The sequence below is a fragment of the Pseudonaja textilis genome, chromosome 8 (genome assembly GCF_049901715.1).
Source record: "Pseudonaja textilis isolate UNSWEBS1 chromosome 8, rPseTex1.2, whole genome shotgun sequence".
Classification (NCBI taxonomy): Eukaryota; Metazoa; Chordata; class Lepidosauria; order Squamata; family Elapidae; genus Pseudonaja; species Pseudonaja textilis.
Genome location: NC_141997.1, coordinates 21,442,051 through 21,468,648, shown reverse-complemented (window position 1 = coordinate 21,468,648; position 26,598 = coordinate 21,442,051). Strand labels below are relative to the sequence as shown.

At 35.8% G+C, this 26,598-nt stretch overlaps 2 protein-coding genes across 7 annotated transcripts in view; one reads left to right on the top strand and one right to left on the bottom strand.

Annotated features, from left to right (window-relative positions):
- Positions 1 to 3,722: 3,722 nt before the first annotated feature.
- SLC67A2 (solute carrier family 67 member 2) lies at positions 3,723 to 13,586 on the top strand. Of its 2 annotated transcripts, XM_026707462.2 has the most exons (6): positions 3,732 to 4,039; positions 5,849 to 5,936; positions 8,006 to 8,049; positions 9,583 to 9,712; positions 10,583 to 10,792; positions 11,167 to 13,586. In XM_026707462.2, exons 1-6 carry the CDS (start codon positions 3,878 to 3,880, stop codon positions 11,955 to 11,957), a joined length of 1,425 nt encoding a protein of 474 aa, XP_026563247.1. In that variant the 5' UTR covers positions 3,732 to 3,877; the 3' UTR covers positions 11,958 to 13,586. The 2 variants fall into 2 exon arrangements, with proteins under 2 accessions (XP_087794625.1, XP_026563247.1); XM_087938499.1 differs by lacking the exon at positions 5,849 to 5,936 and having other exon boundaries at positions 3,723 to 4,039.
- Positions 13,587 to 17,467: 3,881 nt separating this feature from the next.
- The window catches only part of LOC113440861 (sodium/hydrogen exchanger 2), a 41,895-nt gene continuing 32,764 nt past the window's right edge, over positions 17,468 to 26,598 (bottom strand). The window contains exons 11-12 of one of the 5 annotated variants that reach the window (XM_087938497.1): positions 25,144 to 25,234; positions 17,468 to 17,731 (exon numbers count right to left, since the gene is read on the bottom strand). In XM_087938497.1, the coding sequence (XP_087794623.1) occupies positions 17,721 to 17,731; positions 25,144 to 25,234 (102 nt within the window). In that variant the 3' untranslated portion in view covers positions 17,468 to 17,720. Of the gene's footprint in view, positions 17,732 to 20,101; positions 21,005 to 21,450; positions 23,077 to 23,946; positions 24,062 to 24,693; positions 24,777 to 25,143; positions 25,235 to 26,598 lie in introns of those variants that run through there. The other 4 variants (XM_026707509.2, XM_087938495.1, XM_087938496.1 and 1 more) reach the window with 4 other exon arrangements.

The window sequence follows — 26,598 nt, the reverse complement described above, 5'->3', positions numbered from 1 at the left end:
TTGTCTTCAGTTTTAGTATAGGACCGAATATATTTCTCATATGAAAGATTTTTTACAATTTTTATGTTTACAAGGACATTTGTAGAAATATTCAAAACTGATTATGCATATTACTAGCATTACTATTCATCCAGCTTCACAAAATTCTATTGAGTAGAAAAAATTGTTTAATCAGTGGTGGGGTTCAAAAATTTTTATTACTGGTTCTGTGGGCGAAGCTTGGTGGGTGTGGAAGGGGAAGGATACTGTAAAATCTCCAGTCAGAGGTGATGTTTGCCGGTTCAGCAAACTACTCAAAATTTCCACTACTGTTCTCCAGAACTGGTCAGAACCTGCTGAATACCACCTCTGGCTTGAATATTTATTTTTTATATAAAATGTTTTAGGTATCCCATATCTCTCTCTTCCTCCCCTTTCCCACAGGCAGGTAAGTTGCTACTGCTGGGACCAAAGGGAGGGAGCAAAGGCTCGTGACATTTACTGGAAAAAGTCAAGGAAGGTGGAAAATGAGAATCACATGACCACAGCAGCGGAAGCCAATAATACTGAAGTAGCCATAATTTTCCTACATTTCATTACTTCAAGAGTCATGGGTCCTGGACACATTTTTTAAGTTAGCCATTAGAGGTTCAATAATTTTTGCCCTTTGATGCACCATTTTACCCAGTTAAAGAACATGGCAATGAGAATTTTAGGAGCATATAGATGGTTTACATTACCCAAACACTCACCACTTACAAACCCTGAATATAGATAGACTAGTTAATCACAGAAGATGAACCAGCAAAAGGCAGCATTGGGACAAGTATATTTGACTTGGATGTAGAAATGTACACATTAGAACAGAGTGACACAAGCTCAAGACCCGGGAGCTGGATTTGGCCCACAAGGTGTTTAAATCTGACCCTTGGGCCTACTCTGGAAACAGTGAAGGACCGGCCTGTAGTACCTCTGCCAGAAAAAATGGAGCTCGGGAGGGCTTCCTGTGGCCTTCCCAGGCCCCATTTTTGGCTGTGATAGTCTCCTGCAGCCATCTGTCAGGGCTAGAGACCATTGTGGCCAAACACAGGGCCCAGGGGGCCTAGGGGGCCCACGGGGCTCACCCGAGCTCCGTTTTTGCTGGCAAAGTGTTGCAGGAGGTTGTCATGGCCAAAAACAGAGCTCAGGAGCCCATTTTCGCTACCAGAGCGTTTGGGCCACCACAGGTGCCCCGACACATGTGACAATGTGACCCTGACACACAAGCTGGCCACACCCACCCTGGCCACACGCAATCTAGCCCCAAAGGTGAAACACAACCCTAATGCAGCCCTCAATGAATAAGAGTTTGACACCCCTGCATTAGAATATTCTGTTCTGCTCTGTTCTGTTCTAGTCCTATTCTAGAATAGAATAGAAATAATAATAACACTAAAAGTGTAAATTAGCTGGACCTAGATTATCTCAAGGATTACTATATGCTCATGTGTGAGCACCGAAAGGAGTAGCCATGCTCTTGTATACAGCATACAATACAGCCTGATACTTATAATGCTATAGAAATTAATTTTAAATTTTCCCCAAACTGGAAATCAACAATGATACCCACGGACCTGGCAATAACTAATAAAATCCACCAATGTGCAGAAATGTGAGAACGTGTTTCACTTTTTTTTAAATATAGTCTTTTTTTTAAACTTTCAATAAACATTATTTAAAAAATAATAATTTTAAACTATTTGGGAGGGATGTAACAATGTTATCTATAAACCTACATGTAAAAGGATTGGTCTGATAAACATTTATTTTTTTATTTCCTGCCTTTATTATTTTTATACCAACTCGGCGGTGAACATATCCAAAACTCCTTCCTCTCTTATTTTCCCCATGCAACAATCCTGTGAAATTGGCTGGGCTGAGACACAGTGACCGGCCCAACGTTACCCAGCTGACTTTCATGGCTACAGTGAGAATAGGAACCATGGTCACCTGCTTTCTAGACTGGTACCTTAACCACTAGACCAAACTACCTGTTTTAAAAGGCAAATGTATCTTTAGAAGATCCCTTGATATATTAATTTACGAGATTTGTACATTGCCAGATCTATTTGGCCTCAGAACACTCTACATCAAACACAATTAAAAAGTCCAAAAGAGATTCAACAACTTAAAAACAAGAACCCTGCCCCCAAACAACAATCTGAATTGCACAATCAAGTTTAATGCCAGGTAATAGGCAATTGTATTTGCATCCAACACAGCTTTTAAATGTTCCTCAACCTCACACAGAGCACATGTTATCTTTAGTGAGTTGTAATGAAGGCGTGGGTTACTATTATAAGGTTCAGATGGTGCAGAGTAATAACTACAGTACTGAACGTAATGTGGACTGACTAGTCGAGTTTCCTGTTTCATATAGCCCAATCATTTTGCTAGGATGCCTTGGAGGTTAAGGTGTGTGGTTAATTACACTTTCCCGTTAGTCTGAAATTGAGCAACTGGAAGATAACATTTCTGCCCAAATTTGAGTGTTTATTTCTTTTATCCTATCCTTTTATATTTTAAATGTTATGTCATATGGTATGCCTTATTTTAATTGTGATGCTTCTGACACAAATAAACAAACCCTATCTTGAAAGCAGAACTTTGATGTTTTAAAGCAGGACCGTATCCTAGGAAAAGCACAGCAACCTAAGAAATATCTATGATGTGTATGATTTTGATTTTCCCTTCACCTTTAACAAAATATTTAAATTCTGCATCATACAAGTAGATCATTTCCTGTCCTTGGTTTAAATTACTTCCTCCCCATCCCTATATCATTTAGTGATGTGAATTACATTTCTAAAATTCAGGCCTTTGAAACTATTTTTCAAAACACTAAACTAAAGGATAGCTCCTATCACAGAGCCTTGTTGTGAATTTTCTGTTTTTCCTTTGCATTATAGCTATTGCATTATAGTTGAGCTTCAAAAAGCCTAAGACAACCTCACCCCTAAGTAGCAACCAGAAATTCAGAGGCTGATGCTTTATTCAAGTATGCACAAAGACTGCTTTAATCCCATGCTTTTATTAGGTGTTTAAATTCCATTGAACTCAGGGGCATTGAAATATGGACTCAGCTTGTCCCATCCCACGCATCTAAATCTTATGCAGGTTGTCTTTGACATATGACCCATTGCTAAGTGAAACATTTGTTAAGTGAATTTTGTCCCATTTTATGAGCTTTCATGCCTCAGTTGTTAAGTGAATCACTGCAGTTATTAAGTTAGTACCCGTTTGTTAAATGAATCCGGCTTCCCCATTGACTTTGCTTGTAAGGTCACAAAAGATGATCACATGATCCCAGGACACTGCAACCGTCATAAATATGAGTCAGTCGTCAAGCATCCTAATTTTGATCTGCTGCAACGGTCGTGTGAAAAAAAGGGACATAAGTCCCTTTTTTCAGTGCCGTTTGTCACCTGTTCAAAGGACTATCTGTAATACTAATTCCACCCGAAGGACTTCCTTCGTTTTGAAAACCTGAGCACCGTGAATGCATTGTCCTCATTCTCTTTCCTTGCAAAATGCCTTGAAAAGGCATTCAAGACCTCGACAAACAATGTTTTTTAATAATATCCAGACCCCAGAAAAGCACAAGTGGGCCAAAAAGGGCTTTCCAGCATCCACAACCTAAGTCGGCTCCTTCTGAAAGAAAGCCGTCGCTTTCCTTGTTGCTGTTTTTGCGACTGCAACTGCCCGCCTCGCCCCGCCCCACATCTCGTCATCTGCCTACGCGGCGAAGCCGGTCCGCGGCTACCTGTCGCTTCTCTGCCCCTCTATCGCCCGGTTGCCCACCCGCGAGAGGCGTGCCGGGCTGCGGCAGGGTTTCTTTCCCCACTTCGCCCCGCGACGCATGGAGAATGGGGGAGGCGGGAGCGACCCGCTTAATCCTTTCCTGGATGAGGTGGAAAGGCCCCAGGCGGTGGCGGTGGCGGCGTCGTTGTCGTCGTTATTCCGAGGCAGGGCTGTTTGGCCCAACCGATTCTTGCTGTGTCTCTACGCGGTGGGCTTTCTGGTGAGCTGACGAGGCTGCGCGGTTACCGTAGCGGCTTGGTTAAAGCTCGGGCTGAGCTCTCGTGGGCCGACACCCGCCTGAGCCAGCAGCGGCTTCTTCCAGTCACTCGGCCCTTGCCTTGGGGCGACTTTTTCCGCATTCAAGCCCTGAAGGGTGGAGAAGTCTTACACTCTGCATGTGCTCAGAGGCAGCCCTCTGTCTGGATCCAAGTCTTGGCGTTGGAAGAAAAGCAAACTTCCGAAAGGAGCGGAGTTGACAGACTGATCGAGGATTTATTTTATTTTTTTATTTGTGGGGGGTGGTGTCATTTGACATTTGGAAGTTAGGTCGCATGCTTGGTTTTTCTGCAGAAAAAGTTCCGGTTTCTTTTTTGGCATATTTTCATTGATGAGTACACAGCCTTTCTCAAGTTCACCTGGAATTATTTTTGAGTGATAATCGATATCCAGAGATGAGGCACAGTTTAGTCATTTATTTGTTTATTATTTTTTTTATGCCGGCCATCTCCCCTGCAAGAGAAGCTATTGCTGAATTCAGTGATTTCTGATCCTCCATCCAATGAGTACTGCATATGACAAATACGAATACCATATGACCTGATCCCCAGAAAGCATTTTCATTTTGGTCACTATTTATTCATTTGCCTTCATTTTTATACCCCACACCCAGTCAGTTCTTGAGTATCTTAGTTAAATAAAGGCTCCATATCCAGAGACTTTCCATCCCTCAATACTAATACCAGCTGTCCTGCTTGGAAAGTATACTGTTGTTTGAAGGAGTGTTGGTTTACTTGAACATACTTTAAGTGGTTTTCAATCATGGTAACAGAAAGCATGGCAGAAATAATATCTAACATCTCCCTGGTTTGCTTTCCAGAATTTCCCCAAACCCCCAAATTGTATTCTAATACATTTTTCATTCTTCTCCAATGAAAAAAGAAAAACCACAGTTTTTCTCTGTCATACTACCATGCTCTCAATTGTCAAGTAAAAATAAAATAAAATATTGCTTATGATTACTAGTATATAGCTACTTTGAGTCAAAAAAGGGTTGGCACACAAAATTTACACTCAGATTAATTTTATGATATATTGTGGGTTAAAACACCGAAGGCTAAATGTGTCATAGACTGAAAATCATGGCAGCATTTCCAGTCCCAGGTTGAATATGGAGTAAATCAACAATAGGAAATGGAAGGAATGTGCATGTAATCACCAGAGGATCATAGCTCTTGCTATGTGGTTGATACTTGGTTCACACTTCTGAGGGTTGCAATAATTTATTTTGTCTTATTTTAAATGAAACTAATTTGTACTCTACTAGCATTCTGGAGCATTTTAATTAGAAAAATATCTGCTCTGTCATACAGTTTCTTTTGTTTGGGAATGCGAATAATGAATCTAGAATTCTAGCCTTATACAAGTGATCAGCAGTGAATTCCTCTAATCTTTGGCTGATTTTTGAATTGTGTCTTTAATTTTTTTAAGTTCAATATCTGCTTTGTAACTTCTTACGTGGTTTAGCTTTCAATTACTAATTTACAACCTTTCTGGTTGTACTTACTTGACTAGAATAATGATAGCAGAGATGTACATCATGTCTGGAAATATTTCATTGATTTTTTTTTAAAGTATTGTAAGCAAATATTACTTCTTTCTGTTGAATACTACAGAAAAGAATTCTTGTCTATTCAGGAATTATGGTTGTACAGTAGTGATAAAATATAGTTAAATGCCGATCAATGGATTGTTATTAGCAAATGTTAATATTCTCACTTAATTTAAAAAAACAATTGTTGTCTATTTTCAGGATTTCTTTGGTGTCAGTATGGTTGTTCCCTTATTAAACCTTCATGTGAAATCTTTAGGAGTAAGTTCAACAGTGGCAGGAGTGGTAGGTAAGCAGGCCATTTTTCTTAATTAAAGATTAGACTAGATTAGAAGCAAGTCATTTTTTCAGGATAAGACCCTTGGAAGCGTAGTATGTTTATTGTTGTAACTTACTGTTAGTTTAATGTATTTTATAACATGTGTATTACAACATGGTGTAAACTGTGGTTACAACAATAAACTTCCTTACTCTTGATGAAGACTTATCTTTAAAACAAAAGCTTAAATGGGGTATAATTTAGCAAACATTGCCTATGTAGAACCTTACTTTTTTCACCAAATGAAATAAAGTGGTGAAAAAAGTAAGGTTCTACATTTAGGCAAGAAAAACCAAATGCACAGGTATAGCATAGGTCCATGATGGCGAACCTATTGGTGGTAGAGCCCTCTCTCCGGGCACATGAGCCATCGCTCCAGCTCAGCTCCGCCATGCATGCACACGGGTGCCTCCCACCAACCATCTGGTTTTCAGGTCTCTGTTGCACATGCACGGGAGTTGGGACATATGCACGAAGGGTACAGGGGGTCACGCATGCATGAATAGGGATGCGCGGGGCGTGTGCACACATTGCATTTTGGGATTGGTGCCGAAAAGGTTAGCCTTCACTGGTATAGGTGATACCTGGCTCAATAGTAGTAACTGCAAGAGGAATCTTGGGAGTCCTAGTGGAAAATCATTTAAATATGAGCCAGCAGTGTGCTGCAGCTGCCAAAATAGCCAACACAATCCTAGGCTACATTAACAGGGATAGAATCAAGATCACTTAAAGTTTTAATACCACATAATACCATAATGCCTTGGCAAGACTACATTTGGAATATTGCATCCATATTGCTTTGGTTGCCATGATGTAAAGAAGATTTTGAGACTCTTGAAACAGTGCAGAGAAGAGCAACAAAGATGATTAGGGGATTGAAGGCTAAAATATATAAAGAATGGTTGCTCAAATTGGGTATGTCTACTTTAATAAAAAGAAGGGATAGGGATGACATAGTAATGTTCCAATGTCTAAGGGGTTGACACAAAGAAGAGGGAGTCAACCTATTCTCCAAAGCACTTGAGGGAAGGACAAGAAGCAATGGATGGAAACTAATCAAGGAGAAAAGCAACCTAGAACTAAGGCGAATTTTCCTGGCAGTTAGAACAATTAATCAGTGGAACAACTTGCCTCCAGAAGTTGTGAATACTCCAATGCTGGAAGTTTTTAAGAGGAAATTGGACAACCATTTGTCTCAAATGGTACAGGGTTTCCCACCTGAGCAGAGGTTTGGACTGGAAGAGCTCCAAGTTCCCTTCCAACTCTATTATTCTGTTATTTTATAAATTAAAATCAGAGCTTCCTCATTTGACTGAAAATTATCAAGGACTACTAATATCTGAAGTATATAAGCATTATAACTAAAAAGTAGGTACCACTTTGATGGGGAGGTAGCTACCTGCTCCATGATGCCACAAGACTGCGGAAATGTTTTGGGGCAGTGCTGGCTCAGTGGCCTTGAAGCGAGATGACCACTGCCCCCTATTGCCAGTAGTTGGTAATGACTACTGCAGTAAGATCTGCAGGGACGTCTTAACTTTTTATAACTTAAGTATTCAGGGAAGACACTTAAAACTGAAATCATTTGAATGTTTGATATCCTTTAGCACAAATTGCTGGACAGACTGGTTTTCCCAGTTTTAGTGGTTACATTACTTGTTATCTTTTTTCATCAGAAATAGTTCAAACTCCAATGTCTTTATTTATATAAAAAAGTTCATAAAAGTTCATAAAATCAAACCTTCCACAATAGTAGATTCATCTCAGTCTGCAGCAGTGGCTCTGCCATTAAAAAAAAAAACCCATGCCAATGGATGTTGGTGTATATTCTTTTTTTTCCCTAGAGAGTTATATATGCCACTTCTTTATTCTTCCTTTTCACATGAAGTTATCGAAACGTTCCCCAAAAATTGGTTTTAAGAAATGTATCTGGCCAAAAATATTACCAGTGATGTCAACAATAATTTGCTTTCTTCCTACTGAAAATCTATTGCAGAATGATCATTTATATACTTTTATTTCACTATTTTTTCTTCTAGGATCTTTATATGGAATGCTCCAACTCTTTTCCAGCACCTTTGTGGTAACTTTATATTCTTAATTCATAAATAATTACTGATTTTTTTCAAAGGTTTGGAATAGTATGATGCTGTAAAGAGAATGTGGTGTTTAAAATACATTTTTGTTTTGAACTGTCACTGCAATAAACTGGGTTTGTCTCCCAGACAGACCTTTCTATTAAAAATATTGGTATAGCTTTATTTTACTTTAAATATATTTTATAGCTTTGAAACTGAAAGCATTGATAAAAAAATGACACTTTAAAAATAGGCAAATCCAAGCCAACTTCATGTATTGTTATGCTGTTGTAGAATAAATTATCCCAGGTGTGGGAAACTACTTCTGTTTTAGAACTATTTCACTGGCAATATTGCAAGCGGTTGCACTTGCTTGTATGCCCTAAACATCAAATAACAATTGGGCTATTAGTACTTGGAAAAGAGATCAACTGAGAATACCAGGGCTGGTATCCTAGAAGATACAAAAATACCTTTTATAAAGCTATTTAACTTCAAATCAGATCAACTAGTTATTATGGTTACATACCAACATAAGAAAGATGAAATACAAACAATATTTTTAAAGCTAAAAAAATTATCCTATGCATCTTGGATATATAGTATAGTGAGATGAGGCTTAGTTTTTAAAAAGTACATATATCCTTCAATACAAAAATTATACAACAAAAATTGTTCATCCCTACAGCACAATCTAATTTTGAATAGCCATAGCCGTTTTTAACTGCTTCTATATCTGTAACATGTAAGAATCAAAGAGGCTAACTCCATACACCTACTATCTTCTGCAGTTCCTCAAATGAGCCTTTTTTTTTTCATTTTTCCATATTTGTCTCCATTCTACAAAAACAACAGTTACATATAAAACTATCTATGGCAACTGCACATTCAGTAGCCTCAACCACATGTATGCTAGCCTCACAGTAACAGAATTTTGACTTTCATTAAATGGGCCCTTATATCTATTAATTGCAGTAAATCAAATGTTGCTATACCTACCTGTAATTTACTTTGTTAAGCAACAAGGTATTTACTTACTCACTATAAAATCAGTGTGGCTAAATGGCTAAAATGTTGGAGTAGGAATGGGAAAACTCATGTACAGCTCTAACTCTGGCAACAAAATTCATTTGGTGATTTTTCATCAGTCATTTCTTTCAGCCCAATCTACCCTATAGGACTGATGTTTGGTGACTAAAATGAAGAGAAATTGACAGGTCCCAAGGAAGAGATGAGAAAAAGAAATCTGTCTTGAGCTTTATGAAGAAGAGCAGGATAAAATAAATATACTATTAGTAAATATGTTAGAAATGTACAAATGATAGATGTCACATATTTAGATGTAGGTTATTGGGAAAATATGGGTAAAGGCATAAATAAATCAGTAGAATCCAGAAAGTCAGAAGCATTTAAATTAATTATAAGGAGCTTATTATTTATTTCATTGAATCTTCTACTCGCATCTAAATTTGAATATAATCTGTGCATGATTAATAAACAGATATATTGATCTCAAAACATTTATGTTTTCTTTTTAGGGATCTTGGAGTGATTTAGTTGGAAGACCCCATTGCCTGCTTGTATGCATCCTCTTCAGTGCATTAGGTTATTTTGTGCTTAGTATATCCACCAATGTATTTTTATTTGCCATTGCTCGAACCTTTGTGGGTAAGTTTCTATGTTTCTATTCATATCCAACTTTAGTTCATTAGATAAAGGGGCTGATGGATCAGATTGCCATTTTAACTCAGAGAAACTGTAATTATGAATTGATTGATTGATTGGGAGTTGAAATCCAGAAGTCTTAAAATTGCCAAGGTTGGAGACCCCTGATCTGTAGCATATGCAGGTGATCTCTCATCCTCTAATTATCTGGAAAGGGCTATCACCAGTCATTTGATCTTTGTTAACATGTCTCTGCTCTTCTTTTGATTCAGATCACTCAGAAGTCCTTGAATAAGACTATTTATGACTAGTAATACAAGTTCTGCTAGTATCAGATAGTTATCATGTATATCTTGTTGCTTGGCTAGATAAGTAGGATAATTGCTACTTGCTCATGTCTTGCTTGTCGATAGTTAACAGGATATTCTTTCACTACTGATTTTTTTCTGTTATGGGAACTGTGGGAACACTTACCACCAATGCGATAAAAATGTATGACTTATATGGTACAAATTAATGCCATACTTTTTTTTCCTAAAATATTTTATAAAATTTATTATTTGATTTACAAATTGTTGACAAATTGATTGAATTTTTAAATAGCATCATTTTGTTCTCTGTTTTGTTTTTATTTATAAATCAGGTAGTCCTTGGCTTACAACCATTTCTTTAGTGACCTTTCAAAAACTACAACAACACTGAAAAAAGAGACTTATGACTGTTTTTTACACTTGTGACCATTGCAGCATCCCCATGCTTCACATGATCAAAATTTGGGCAACCATGTTACTGACTTAACAATTGCAGTGATTCACTTAAGAACTTGAGTTATTCAAATTTTGCTTGTCTACTTATCTTTTTTGTTAATTTTAGGTATTTTCAAACATACGCATTCCGTTTCCAAAGTACTCATTTCTGATATGGTTCCTAAGAAGGAGCGCCTCTTAGTAATTGGATATTTCAATGCTATTTCGAATTTTGGTTTCATTTTGGGACCAGTTGTTGGAGGCTATCTTACAGAGCTAGAAGGCGGCTTTTACTTGACTGCATTCATCTGTGCTTCCATCTTTGTCTTGAATGCTGGTATGTGATTTGATTTATGCTGACATTTTATACTTTATCACCAGTTGGGCCAGAATTATATTTCTGGGAACACACTTCTTTTCCTGATTTGAATTTTATCTTAGATTTTGTTTCATAAATGTTGACTATTGCAGTTGCAAGTAACCTACCACTTACATGCCCCACTCCTCCAACTGTAAAAAAAAAGGGGGGGGCAGGGTATTAATCAGATAAATAAATAAGATAAAGTTATGCTGCAGATGTATGACAACTGTTTGGCTGTCTTGAGAAAATAGCTGCTTAGTTCAAAGAAGTGCCATTGCATTAATTACTTTTTCATAACTGACATGTGATAGAGTGCCATAGTGTAACTCATTGGTCAAATTCCTTTGCAGTTGTTTTTTGGCTGTTGCTACGGTATTGGAAAAAGATGCACAGTCGTGAATGGACCATTATTAACAAAGCCAGAAGTCATATTTCAGAGGAAGTAAAGCACGGCTTTCAGACTACGACTTCAACTCACAAAGCCACGTCATCTGCTCATCTTAGGAACTCCTCTTGCATTCAAGTTATGCCTGTGCTGAAGAGGCTTGGCAGTGTTGCAAATTCTAATCTGGGGGATGTTTTTTTGATACGGCTCCTGATGTCTGTTGCGGTTATGCTCTATCATAGCAATTTTGTCTTGGGCCTCGAAGAAAGGTTTGGAATGAAGCCCAAACTCACTGGCTACCTAATTAGTTATGGTAGCACACTTGGAGTAGCTGCTGGATTTCTCCTAGGACCTATCACTAAGTATTATAGGCACAATACTTTTGCTATGTTATTACACTCTACTCTTCTTACCTGCCTTTTTATGTTTCTGTATTCTGTATCAGAAAGTCTTTGGACAATCGTTTTATCTTGTACATTTTTAGCATTTTCAACCACTGTGGGACGTACATGTATTACAGAACTTGAACTAATGCTGGGTGGGGATCAGGCCAGTGGCATGGTCATTGGTGTTGGTCAGTCTGTTTCAGCTGTGGGTCGCATAATTTCCCCTCTTCTCTCAGGCGTTGTGCAGGAATACAGCCCACGTGGCCCACCCATTCTTGGAAGCCTGTTGGGGATTTCAGCAGTTCTCATCATGGTCTTTAATAAGTCACGATATTCTATCAGAAAGACCATGAAATTTAAAAGTACGTAATGACTTATTTACAGTGCTTTTCTAAAAAAAAAAAAAAAAAAAAAAGCCCCAAAACTCTCAAAGGAATATTCTTCAATGTAGGCAAAATAGAAAATTATAACACAGAGCAATAACATTTTAAATCAAATTGAAATCCTTTAAATAAAAAGAGGAACCCATGTTTTCAGCTTCCTCGTGTTTATGTGGAATTTAGACCAGGGATTTTTGATGGCACACAATACCATATTTCAAACCTTTATTAAATGTTACAGAAAATGGAAGAACTACCATCCCAGCAGATATTCACTCTCACTGAATAAAGGCTTTGAAGAGATGTCATTTGCTTAATTGCAAGTTGATTGTTGAGTTTAATCCCCAAAGGATGACCCTGTGTTAAAAAATAGCATTCATTTCTCAATCAGAAACAGATCTTGTTTAATTTCTTCTAAAATGAGTATTGAAACTGAAAATTATTTTTGATCATCAAGATTTCACCAAGTGAATCAAGCTCCTTTTAAAAGTACAATTTAAGTAGTCACAGTTCTTTTTGCATACAGTCTCTTTCCTTTTCTTATATCAAAGATCAGCTGCTTCAAATGAAATATTTGTTTAATCAAGTCCCTCACAATTTGAATACAAGCTGCTATTTATTTAATGTAAATTTGACATTGACAAAGCTTTGCAAAAGTGTTCACTGCAGAACACAACTTATCAACTCCATGTTAAAGCCTTCAATATGAAGACTAATCTATTTCTTCGCAGTTGGAGAAAGGCACAGCTTGCATTCAGTGTGGTAGGTCAGAATAATACAACTCTGTTTTAGTATTTAGAGGAGACGAGTATGATTTTGCAAAAGGAAATGTTACACTTACAAAAGAATTGATTTCACATTCGAACATTTATTAACAAAATGTTTTGATCTATCTAGCTGTTTAAAAGAAAATAAGACAAAAGGGAAATACATATTATGCTTACCATAACATTCTGATTTTCTATCATCAGCCTTGCTCTTAGAAATATTTTTCAACTTTTGTATTGAACACTCTTCAATCCTGTGTTTTTCACATTTTAACATGTGGAGACTTCTAGTCCCAGAATTACTTAGCTAACAGGTTGAGAAACACTATTTTAGAACAACAAAAGAGGAACATGTGCCGAAATTTTAAGTAAAGAAGTGCTGAGAGAATACAAAATAGTGCTTAGCCTTTCTAAAAATCGCCCTGCAAGAGAAAGACTTGGATATTTGCTTTTAATGTAAGCTAGATCCCATCTTTCAGTATTATGGGACTAACAGCCATATTCTTTTCTTACCCAGATTAGAAGTAAAATTTACAAGATAAGATTAACTCCCAGCAAACTCTACATCCATTGACAAAGTTAAAATTTGCTCACAACCCAAATAATACTCAACAAATTTTCTTGTGAAATTCAACCCAGAAATCTTGAGTTGGTTACTTAATATTATGTAGCAAAAGTATTTGTAAAATATTTAACATATTTCGGAATACTTGAAAGCCTCTAAGAAGTTGTACTCAGGGATTTTGTGCTGTGGTACTATTTGAGATGGTTTTGAATGCTTTCTGCAAAGGTTTGGTTTTAAAATTGCATTGCAATATTGGTAATGGGAAATAAAAGGAAAAAGTAAACCTAGATGATCTATATGTCATTTCTTCAGTTACTGTCTCATGCAATATATAAATGTGTATGCGTTGTTTAGTTTATATGGCATTCCCATTTCAAGAGGACTATATTAACTTTCCTTAGACAGAAAACCATATTGCTGTCGAAGTAAAGCAGCAAAAGTTTTATTATCTTGACTAAACATTCTGAAGAGATTTTATTCTAGCAGGCAATCCTACTGTCTTGTTCTCACTATGTCTCAGTATCTTACTTGCTTCTTTGAGGGTTTGGGATGTGGGCAACAGTATGATGGCTTACAATATTGTCTCTTGATTGGACAACTAGATGTTTGCATAGAGTGGATTACTGCATTCCTGTCAAACAGGCAACAAATAGTAAAAATAGGGAGCGCTATATCAAACCCTGTTCCAGTTAACAGCGGTGTCCCCCAAGGCAGCATTCTAGGACCCACGCTCTTTATATTCTATATAAATGACCTTTGCGATCACCTTACAAGCAACTGCATCCTCTTTGCAGATGACGTAAAACTATTCAACACCCCTGACAATGCTACTATCCTTCAAAGCTACCTTGATTATGTGTCTGAATTGTCAAACATCTGGCAATTCCAAATCTCGACCAACAAATGCTCTTTCCTACACATTGGTAAAAAAAATACCAAATACAAACTAGGCGGATATGACCTCGTTGATGATCCTCACTCTGTCAAGGGCCTTGCAGTTCTCATATGAAAGAGCCAGAGCTCACTGTAACAGCATTGCCAAAAAGGCATGAAGAGTTGTAAATCTAATCTTATGAAGCTTCTCCTCCGGAAATATCGAATTGCTAACTAGAGCATACAAAACCTTTGCCAGACCAGTACTCGAATAAAGCTCATCAGTCTGGAATCCGCACTGCATATCAGACGATACAATCGAGCAAGTCCAGAAATATTTCACGAGAAGAATACTACACTCCTGCTCACAACAGAATACCTTATATCACCAGGCTTGAGATTTTGGGCTTGGACAGACAACCTTGAACTTTGCTGGCTACAGTTAGACTTAAGTGTAACACACACAATTATCTGCTACAATGTCCTACCAGTCAATGACTACTTCGGCTTCAACCACAACAATACAAGAGCATACAACAGATACAAATTCAACGTAAATCGCTTCAAACTGGATAGCAGAAAGTACGACTTCAGCAACAGAGTGGTCAATGCCTGGAATGCACTACCTGAATCTGTTGTTACATCCTCTAACCCCGACTCCTTTAACCTCAAACTAACCCCTATTGACCTCACCCCATTCCTAAGAGGTCTGTAAGGGGTGTGCATAAGTGCACCATCATGCCTACCGTCCCTGTCCTATTGTTCCCATTTATTCATACCTATTTCTTGTATTCTTACTCATGTTTATCCTTACATCTATTATCTTGTAAGCAATTGACAAATCAAATGAATCAAATACAATAAAATAAAAATAAATGGCATTAACATGCTCAAATAAAAATGAGCAATTGTGTTTGTGGCACACTGGCTAAATATGCTAAAACTAACCAGTATTGTCATTAGCATGTTCCTGGAGCCCTTCAGGAAATACTGCTTCATCAATGGGATTGGGAGCATGCCTATTCTTCCAGATCTCATGGACAGCAGAGCCTTTGGGGATAGGTAATATGGCCCCATGCCATAGAAAACTTTAAAAGTGACAACTAGCATCTTCACAGTGTTGTGAATATTGTGGGAGATTGAAGAATGGGTAAGGCGGAGGTGTAAATAGTGTAACAGGAGAATATTAGACTATAGACTCATGGAATGGTTATAGAGTTGGCTTAATGTATCGGTAAAGACTGTATACAAATAACATTTGGAAGAATGCTTGTTGTTGCCCTAGGGCCTAGGCAATGAGAAAAATAGTAAAAGTAAACTTTATTTTAAACATTTTAATTTTTAAAAAGAAGTTTAAAATTATATTTTAAAGCTTTTAAAATACAGCCAGTTTGATATAGTTGTTAAGATGAAGTTGTTAGTCTTGCCTTAGGCATGAAAAAGCAGCAGGATGACTTTGGGCCATTCATGCTTTCTCAGTCCAACTCACTTCACAGGATGGTTGTTGTGAGGAAAATAGGAGGAGGAAAGAGTGTTAGATATGTTCACCATTTTATTAATAAAAAAATAATAAAAATGGCTGAGAAACTTCAGCAGAATTATGATTGAAAGTGTAACAAGTGACTGAGCAAAATTGGGGAAATGCAATGCAACGATGCAGCTTCATGCTTTGCAATGGATATTAAACGAATGAAATGAATGAGAAAGTCACTGTACATTTGTTGATTGAGAAGAAATATATGATAAAGTGATATATATAATAAAGTGATAATGCTTGAATTCTGAAATATTTGGTCTGGGTATGGATTGAAATATGGTTGCTGAATGCAGTGTGAGTGATGTATCAGAACAGTTTGCATGAGGATAAATTGAATGCTTAATTAATGGTTCAGCATTGAGAATGGAGTACTTCAAGTATGCAATCTCTTCTTGGTCGTGGACCAACATGTAACATATGCTTCAGCTGACAGAATGGTGTTTGTTAGAAATGTCAGTCTGTACATATTTTTATATGCTAATAATAATGTTAGTTGAAGACACAGTTGATTTGTAGCAATTGTTAGATTATGCTGCAATCTGGAGTACTGAGCTGAAAAGTAAGACATTGGGTACCATGGTAGCAGTGCTTGACTAGGAAAGTTGAATGAATTAGAAGTTATATGTAAACGATGAAAACTAAAAAGTAAATCTGTGTGCCTTTGGTGAAATAGTTAAGAAAACAGGAAAACTGCTGGAAATTTTTTAGGATGTGCTAATGCTGCTAGAAAGGTACCAATAGTAGGTAGTATGTGTTCTCTTGTGAAGAACAAATGTTTATTAAAAGAAACCAAATGGTCAACTTGTATGGGAATGAGAATTATCTATGTATTAAATATCAGAGTAAGTAGCATGAAATAGAAATGGGGTGCTAAGAGCTGCATGTGGTAAAATAGGGGATACAGTTAGCAGTGCATGAATGAACACAAGTTATCATTGTGGATGAAATACTTTGAGGTTTGGTCAGATAGAATGCAGTAATCAGGCTACTTCTGCTGCCTGCCTGCATTTTGGCAATTTGATTCTTACTGGCCCAAAGTTGACTCAACCTTCCATCTTTCTGAGGTTAGTAAAATTATTATTATATATATTATATAATATAATTATATAATAATTATATATTATAATATAATTATTATATATATGCTGACTCTGTAAACTGCTTAGAGAAGGTTGTAAAGCACTGTGAAGCAGTATATACTGTAAGTCTAAATGCTCATTATTGCTATATTTCTATTGCAAAACATTCTTGCTTTTGTCACAATCATATGCTGGTTTGTATATTGCCATTTTTTTTTACTCTTTTTGTGAGATTCTCATTAGTTCAACCAAATTATAACATTATCAGTCTTTGCTTCCTTCTTGATCATTCATTTTTCCTTCATATAGTCATTTTTCAACTCAGTTATATATTTTAACCGCTGCGCCACCATGGCTCATATGAGATATGAGAGGCATAGTGAATGTGTTGGTGTATTCATTGGAATATTGAGATGTGAATGTATGTACTGCATGCATGTGTACTGCAGTTAATAACAAAGTTTGGAAAATTTTGGTCTAGTGATTAAGGCATCAGAGTAGAAAGCAGGAGACCATGAGTTCTAGTTCTGCCCTAGCTTGAAAGTCAGGTGGCTCAGTCACTTCTCTCATTCCAACCCACCTCATAAGTTGTTGTTGTGGGGAAAATAGGAGGAGGAAGTTGTGTTCAATATGAGTTATTTGTAAAAATAATAAAGGTAGGATACAAATAAATGAAATACAATAAAAATGCTTCTTTTAGTAATGACATTTCAGTGATAATGACATTTTCTGTTCCGTGAGTTCTTACAAATATTCACACACAATATTTTTCCTCTACAAAAACTAATTTCATTGTTACTTATGAGATACGCTACCACAAAACTCTGTATCTTGCAAGATCTCCACATTTTTATCTTCATGGAGAAAAATAGGAAGGGCATACAGGAACACCAGCAGGAAATTTACCTTTTAAGGCTTCAACATAATAATTATTATAGCTTTTCTGCAAAAGAAAAAGATGTTCAAGAGCTTCAGCTTCATCTGAATGTAGAAAAGAAATTTCATTCTGCAAGTGTTCCATTATCAGGGCCCATGCTTTCAAAATATATAAACTTGTAAAAGGATTTTTCTGCTAATGTTGACCCGTACAGAATTGGTTATGCAGTTTGGTTTTGGTTAACCATGTAAATTGTATCAGCCTTAATGTTAATGATCCTATCAACAATTTTTTCAGCTTCAACCACAATAATATAGGGGCAAACAATCGATACAAACTCAAGATAAACCACTCCAAACTCGATTACAGAAAATATGACTTCAGCAAGAGTGGTCAATGCCTGGAATACTCTACCTGACTCCATTGTTACAGTCTCAAACCCTCACAGCTTCAATCTCAAACTGTCTACTCTGGACTTCACCCTATTCTTCACCAGAGTGCCTACCGTCCCTATCTTACTGTCCCCATATATCTGTATTTACTTCCTTTGTTCATATTTATGTTCATACCTATACTTGTTATCTTGTATGTTTGAAAAACAAACAAATAAAAATAAAAAATAGTGATTCATTTTCTAGCACCCCAAATTCTCATTAAATTCCATCAGTCAGCAAGGATTGTGGTAATGTGGCAGAATTATTTCTTGCAGCACTCCAAATGACCATAAAACATGAAAATTATAAATGTGGGCAAAATAATATGAGACCTTCAATTCTTAAGTTCTTTTGTGAGTTTTGAATTTTTAACCACTCTTATTAAGCTGTGCGACTGAGTCAAAATGGTTATAATTAGCAAATATTTCTTCATGTGGCATTAGTAGGTGACAGCCTGTAATGCAAATATGAATCAAATTACAGGAGCAGGAAAGATGGTTTAAAGTATAGTGTCTTGATGTACAGTACATCAGAACTCCAAACCACTTCTAGAATGTTAATAGTAATTTCAACAGGACAAGCATGCTGGGTTCCTATATAACATCCAACTTTACCATATGCTAGATGATATGTCAAAGTATTAACATTGTGCCAATTAATTAGGTTTGAATTTTCTCACATTGTCAATTTGGCTAATTCTACAAATACTACAAATGTTACTTTATCCTGTTTCCTAGTTATTTTGATAAAGAACATTTGTTCCCATTGCATCTTATCAATGTCCATCCAAAAGTCCAATGAAATTTTATGTTGTCAAAATATTATCAGATTCTTCTCCAGAGAACATAGTACATGACCTGCACTAAAAGTAATAACATCCGCTGATTGCTGATATATTTAAAACAATGTCTTTTATGTTGAATAAGAACAGTTTTCTATTCTAAAAGACCAAAGAAAGTTAATTTGTATATTTACCAATAGATGGCACTAAAGACTTTTTTTTCAGCCATTTAATGTTGAACTAGATTTCAGCTCAAAGCAACAGCATCAAACAACAGTGAACCACAATATTGTTACTATGCTTAGGCAGCCTAAGTCAAAAGTATTAGTTATCACTATCACATATTCTGGAACCCCATTGCATTTTTTTACTATCTTAGGACAATTTCATTTGTAAAGCAAATACTGATTAATTTAAGTCTATATTTCTAGTGTTCTAGAAGAGCATTTTATCAGCACCAATAGCTGAACACACTTCTGATTTGTGTTGATATGGCCTACAGGCTAATCAATAAAGCTAATCTAATAATCTTCTGGTTTGTGATTAAACGTATATACAATAAGTGCATTTCATTCATTTTTTTCTTCAAATGGAAAACTTTTCAAAGAAAAGAGATCATTAGTAATAGTGCATATTAAGAGAGTATTACAGCAATACTTTTAAAGGCACTCCTGTTTGTCTTAAAAGCAAAGATTCTTTTAATTATATTGCTGCTTTTTAAAAAATTCTATCTAGGGACACATAATTTTAAAATAACTTCAATATGTTTAAATAAATAAATAAACTTAAGACCATTAACTTAGTTAAAAGCATGATGATTAAAACAAGTTGTTGTGCTATTTACATTTCTACAGAATATTAGAATTTGGACTTTGAAGGCAGCCTGAATATTACATGAGTTGCTATGCATTATTAACAAATAATATAGACAGAAACAGTAAGCAATGGTTTACAGAGGATTGTTCCTTCTGGATATATGTGGAGCGGGAGGAAGAGGAGCAAAATGATGAAAGCAGCATTGTGCTATTGTGATCCAAGTCCCCCAGCCCCATTTCTATAGATCACGTTGCATATGGACATACAAATAGCGATGGAACCTCCATACAAGCTCCTATGAATATCCATGAACAAATCTGTGATTCATAAGAAATAGCAAAGCAGATGAGTGAACGTAGGGAGTAAAAGATTGCCAAAAAAAAAAAAAGTTGACAACTGCTGTCATTGGCTTTGTGGTTCAAGTATGCAGTTTTAATAATGTGCAAAATTTATTCCTGTTTACCTAAAAGTAAGTTCCTTTGAACCTACAGAGTACATGTACAAAGATTGTATCTACAAATCAAGGTAACCTTGTTTGTTCTTAAGGAATCTTTAAAGTAGCCCCTAACTGTATGTTGGTACATTGGATATATTTTAACAGGATGGGAAATTTTTAGTGCAATTCCTAATTAAAATCTGGCTTTGTTTAGGGCTACCCTCTTGTGATGGTCTGGATTTTACAATTCAGATCTGGTAGCCTTTCCCTTGAAGATAGTAACTCACATGTCAGGCATACAATATATAATAATTGATCAAAGTTGTCTTCATTGTATAATTTACATTATTTGGTCCCAGAGCAGCTAAGAATTTCTTCCTACTTGATTTCTGTCTAGATTTTTTTTCCTTCCTAACCACCCTGCACAAGTCTAGGGCCAGGTTTTGAATCCAATTGCCCTAGTGCCATTTACATCATGCTAGTAGTCTACTATGTGTATTGTTTGGGCATTAGTACTATATCTGTTTAATAATTATTGCTATGGTTATTCTCAGATTTATCTCTTGGCCTTTCAGCTTTTGATGCCTGCCGGGCTAATCGAGGTGGTGGCAGGGGCTTGACTGATCTGTCATCTTCAGCTGATTCTTCATTCACTATGCCAAATGCTGGCCTTGGCAACAGTGGTTGCCGGAAGCACCTTGATGTTCCTTGAGGGTAGCTCGCTGTACCACCATTGTCTCTGCCTGTTTCATTCTTCCACTCAATTCTGCATTGTTGCTGACGAAGTCTTTGATCTCTCAAAATTTTCCCCGCGTGGGATTTTAAATTCAGCACCATGGTATGGTCAGATTCAGAATCACTGCTGTCACCTACTGCAAATTTAAAATATATAGATAGGTAGAAAGATATGTAGATATGTAGATACACAATATAATAATATACTGTTTCAATAAGTTATGGCACAAAAACATAAAATTCTGAAGAATTTTAAGTATATTAAGTCAATTGGAACTGTAGTCTTCACTGGATATTCTTTTGCTAACAAATGTAATCACATAAGAAGAGCAATGTGCATTGGTTGGTCCACTGAGTGGGAGCATATTTAAGTACCCAGAATCACTTCTCATGAGATGAGTGGTTATATAACTTTGATTAATAAAAATAAATATGTAAATCTTTCCACAGTGGATGGCAGATTGCCAAATATCCACATTTTCTGGCTTACATAATGGGTATAATGAAGCTAATATATTCCTGTAAACATAGACACACTTAACCTGTGATCTGCTTAAAATTCCAGGCACGCTCTTGTTCAGTGCAATGTTGCATATTATTTATTTCAAATGAGATTTCCCAAAGAGGGAAAAGAAAGTCTGTGAAAAGAAAGGTTAGTACCCAAAGTCTGTGAAAAGAAAGGTTAGTACCACCTTTAACCACATTAGGCCATAAATAGATCCAATACAGAAAAATAACAGGGAAAAGTAATTCTGTGAATTACCTTAAAGCACAAATTAGGTATGGAATCTAAGCCATCTTTCACCTCATTTGCATACTTAACATCATCAGTATTATCTTTACTAATTTAAAGCAAAGCTGCTTATATTATCTGAGAACTGGTACTTTTACTACAAAAATTATAATGAACAACATTTATCTCGATTACTAGATAAAAGTTGTTTGTCAAAACAACTGAAGTGCACCTTCTCACGTCACAGTTTCATCAAGAGACAGTTGTACTTAAACACAAACCAACATTGCCAGATTCATCATTTTGATTGACAGTTTTCTGGACTACATTTTCATAAAAGACTAAACTATTGTTTTTTTCCTATTATATAACTTTACAATACAAACAATTGTAGTGCTCTGGAACTTCATTGCTTCAGTCGCTAACTTTTAAATAAACACTAGCGCAAAAAAGGACAATAAGCAACATCATACTTGTGTTAAAATATAAGGAGCTGTCACAATGAAAAGAAACAGCTAAAAGGACACAATATTGTCATCATTCAGCATTTTTCACCAAAGGAAACTTAAATTTGTATGTATCTGAAACAAGTTTTTAAAATATGAACATCCTAAGTATAAATCTAGTATAATGCAAGATTTGTATTAGCATTTGGTTAAGTTCTCCAGGTTACCAAAGCAGGCATTTCAAAGAGAAAAGGCTACAGACTCTTCTTTGCTTGAAAATTATGTCCACATGAGACACTTTCCAGCAGCATATGTTACTACATATTCTAGTGAGAGCATTTGAAAAATATTAGCAATATTAGAATAAATAGTGAAAGCACTCAATGTTACAAATCTATGTTTGAGATCCAAAGAATTACAATATAGGGACATATTTTGAACTTGTAATCCTTTATATAGCTGTTTGAATAATAGTATTGGAAGCAAAACCATTTTAAAAAACAGTTCATGACATAATCTAACCCAATCATGGGAAAGACTTGTTCAAATCTTTGGACATCCCCAAATTAGTTCAGGTTATTATCTTTGAAAAGCAATTCAAGGAAACTACAATAGTTTCTTTTACAGAATTGAAAGTGTTACAACAAAATCTTCAATAAATCTCCTACTCTTATTTCTGGCCAGACAGGTTTTGCAGGCTTCTTTGTTTAATGGGACAATAATCAACAACAGGACTAAATAGATGGGTGTGTATAATAATAGGCAGTGATAATGCCATCATAGTCATATCCAGTATTCGCTCAATTCAGCCAAATACTCTCACATGAGCCCATCTTAACCTACTAAATTCTAGCAAAATTTTCTCCCTCTTACAGACAGAAAATAGAATTGTAATCATGCTGAAATTGTGCTATACAGTACACTTTATAGTACATGTCCTTAAACATACATGTATGGTGTAAAATTTCACAGGCACTTAATTGACATGAATCGTTTTAGTCTGTAAGTATCCCTGTGGTATACACAGATACTGTAAGAAATTAATGAAGTAATATTAGTATGAAATGAGTAAGAACACAGTAGTCAATTATTAAAATAACTGACTGCACATTTTATTACAAACAATATGAACACGCATGCACAACATGATGGATTCAAACTACATAACTTGACAAAGGAAGTGTATATTAGATAAGACAGATGAGGGAGAAGAAAATACAATCCACATATATACTACACAAAAACACTGAAAGGAGAGAAACAAATACAGTAGTTGGGTAAATTAATTGCATGAGCACCGAATCAGAAATGTAAATACTGTCTATCTTAGGGTACATAGTTTATTTTTACAAAGGAAGAGACAAACAAAAATTAAAGAGACATAAAAACCCAAAATCTATATATGGTTTCTTCCAAAGTGATTATGTAATAATGATGATATAAATTAGGAAATAGGTTCTTTCATAAAATACTGTTGACTTGTCGTGTTTAGTCCGGTAACCTAATGTGGCTGAAATGCAAAATAAACTCTCCCATCTTTTTTAAACTTTAATGTGTTTTTTTTAAAAAAAACATTTATTTTGAATGTTTAATTCTTTTAATGCTTGTGACATCATTTGGCAGTATTCACCATATGAAAAAATTGCTTGCTAGCTAGCTTTATTTAGCATATTTACTACCATTATCTACAACCTGTTACATATGCTGTATGCTGAAAAGGCAAATTGTTAAGAGAAATCCTGGAGTTTCCTCAAACTGGCAACAGTCAAAGGCTGTGATAGGAAGGCATAAATAAATAATAGACTCAATCAGGAACAAATTGTACACGACAGACAAATACACGACAGAGAACATAGACAAATGACAAGAGAGAAACCAGAAATCCTTTGCAGTTCTTTAAAATAGGAAGAAGCACGTGGAATCAACTGAACTAACAGGCTTAATCCCAAGCAGTTGTGGGTCGCTTGCATAATTCTCAATACTCTACCATCTCTTCTATACGTTCCAGGGAATATCTGCAATGTAGGTTGTACATCTTTTGATACTGAAATATTCTGATTGCAAATGTCCAATCCCATCCTCAGAACACCCCTGCCAGAGGTTTTCCAACACTGGAACAGATCATTCCACTTATCAGAGGCAACTGTAAAACTGTATGAGGGACAATTCAATTCCATCATTTTTGCTAAGGTTGGAATGGGAATTATATTAGTTAGGTTTTTTATTGGTTTACACATTTCTGGGTGTTGGTAATCATCTCCATGGCATGGGTCCTGGTTATTTGAGAGACATGCCAATGGGGTTTGGTCTGCCCCACTTGTGCCGGCAGAGGAGGCATGCTGCAGACGCCATTTGCCAAGGTACTCTGGCTATTGAAGTCCAGAAGAAGAGCCTTCTGTGTCATTGCACCTGGTTGATAGATTAAGAACAAATCCCACATTCTCCCTGCTCATCCTACTCCCTCCCTTCCCATTTTTCAGTTAGAGTTGAATATTTATAGTTTTTATAGTTTTTTATTTGTATTGTGTATATGTTTTATATAGTTTTATCCTTTTAATATTGTTACCCTTTTAACATTTTACCACAGTTACCCTGTGGTAAAATGGGCAGCCAATAAATTTAATAAATAAATATATCAAGACCACACTTTTTTTTTTTACTTTTTACTTTATTCTTGACAAGGGTTTTCATTGGCCGAATAAAAAGGAGCACCTAGTTGAGTTCTATATTCTATAAATGAGGAAGAAAAATTCAGGGATATATGTGTGCATGTATGCAAAGATCCCATATTTCTATAGATAGCTAGGGTCAAAATGGAAGGCTGTATGTGCCACCTGTTCTATCATGCCTAAATAAATCTTTGTTTTGTATAGTGTCATAGATAAAATTAAAACTTACAATCAGGGAAAAGCTTTCTAGAATCAAGACATGGAAGAACATACTTAAAATGGTATTAAAACTAAATCTGATATAAATATACAAAACATAAAACTAGCATAGAACTGGATAAGAACAATTTATAATATAATTAACTATATTATATGGCAGTGAAAATGCTGAATAATTCATTCTTCTTTTTATTCCAAAACTGCATTACCTTTAAAGGAGGATTGATTTCTTTTCCGTGTTTTCTCTGCAAGTTTAGTATTTTTAGGTAGTGATAAGAAACGTGGTGATTTCGTGTGCACCTGCAAAAAGAAGCATAAAATGTGTTCAGGCAGAACGAAATACATACAACTCAAATATTACTATAGCTTCTCACTTAATAGAAATCTGTGTAAGGAGCATTCTATTGGTTTTAAAATAGAAAAAAAAAGATATACATGCATGTTGTTCTAACAATTTCCATGTTTTTGAAAAGAGGGATTCTATTTAATCAATCACCCACTGCTTTTGAATTAAGACCGGAAGAAAAATCCAAATCAGTAACATCCTATTATCTTTTAAATGATCCTAAAATCGCCAATCTCTACTTCTCCTTGAAATGATATCTGTTAAGTATCTCCATGCAAAGCTTCTCCAACATCAGATTGCTGGAGATGCAGAGGTAGACAGTCACCCATAGGAGTAGCTTCTAAAGGCTGAGGATTCTCCAATTCTTTTTTTTTTTTTGAAGAAATTGTATTTCAAGTGACATTTCAAAAGTAATTATTAAACGAGGGTAAGAGTAACATCTAATAGTAGCTCACCAAGTGAAACTCTTTGTGAGAGCAACATAGAGAACTCTATATACAGTAACTTCCCTGTATTAAATGGGTGAAATGTCACTCAGTGTTAAGTCTATCAGAGAAAGACTTATTGCTTGGAAAGGGTTGGTCTTTAGCCTGTCATCAGAGAACAAAGGGCCTGGCAACTAGGGGCTATACAGCTTTTAAGACCATACGCTTAAGAGCCTACACAGAACTGATTTAATTAGATTTAAGAATTTAGATTTTCCTTTATCTTCTATACTTCATTTAGTCTCACTCTAACTCACTTTTTGATAAAGAAAAATCATTCAGCACAAGGAGTCTATTCATCAGAACTTTCACTTCTCTGCCTAGCTGGTCCAGCAGGATTCAAAGATTCTGTATCTGAAATTATTAGGTTCAAGCAAACAGCACAAGGGTAAATTTTGAAGGCCATACAAGCAAGGCAGCTAAATCTTACTACTTTGGAGCAACGAAGACTGCGGCTGTTGCTACTCATGTTTTTTAGATATGCTCAAGAGTTGTTTAAACATGATTCCTTTAAATTCATTTCCAGTTGTAATATCATTTTTTACCCCATACAGTACAATAATTTGTAAAAGCAAATCAGAGCAGAGGAGAAAGGGGTGTGTTATTTCCATAAAGAATGAATTAGTTTTATTCTCCATGTTGAAATAAAGATAAAGATTAGTCTTAATTTGACTAAGTAATCATTTTGTTCCTCCAAAATGTTAATAAAATGACTAATAAAACCTAGTCTTGCAGATGTTTGGTTTACTAATCCATGTATATTTTGATATATCTTGTATATATTTTTAATTTTCACATGTTTTCCACTAAGTAGAAATAGCTGTCCTTACAAA

Coding starts and splice junctions, on each gene's coding strand:
- SLC67A2 (XM_026707462.2), top strand. CDS start 3,878: ATGGAGAATGGGGGAGGCGGGAGCGACCCGCTTAATCCTTTCCTGGAT. Junction 8,050..9,582: donor TCTTTTCCAGCACCTTTGTG/GTAACTTTATAT, acceptor TTTTCTTTTTAG/GGATCTTGGAGTGATTTAGT. Junction 9,713..10,582: donor CATTGCTCGAACCTTTGTGG/GTAAGTTTCTAT, acceptor TGTTAATTTTAG/GTATTTTCAAACATACGCAT.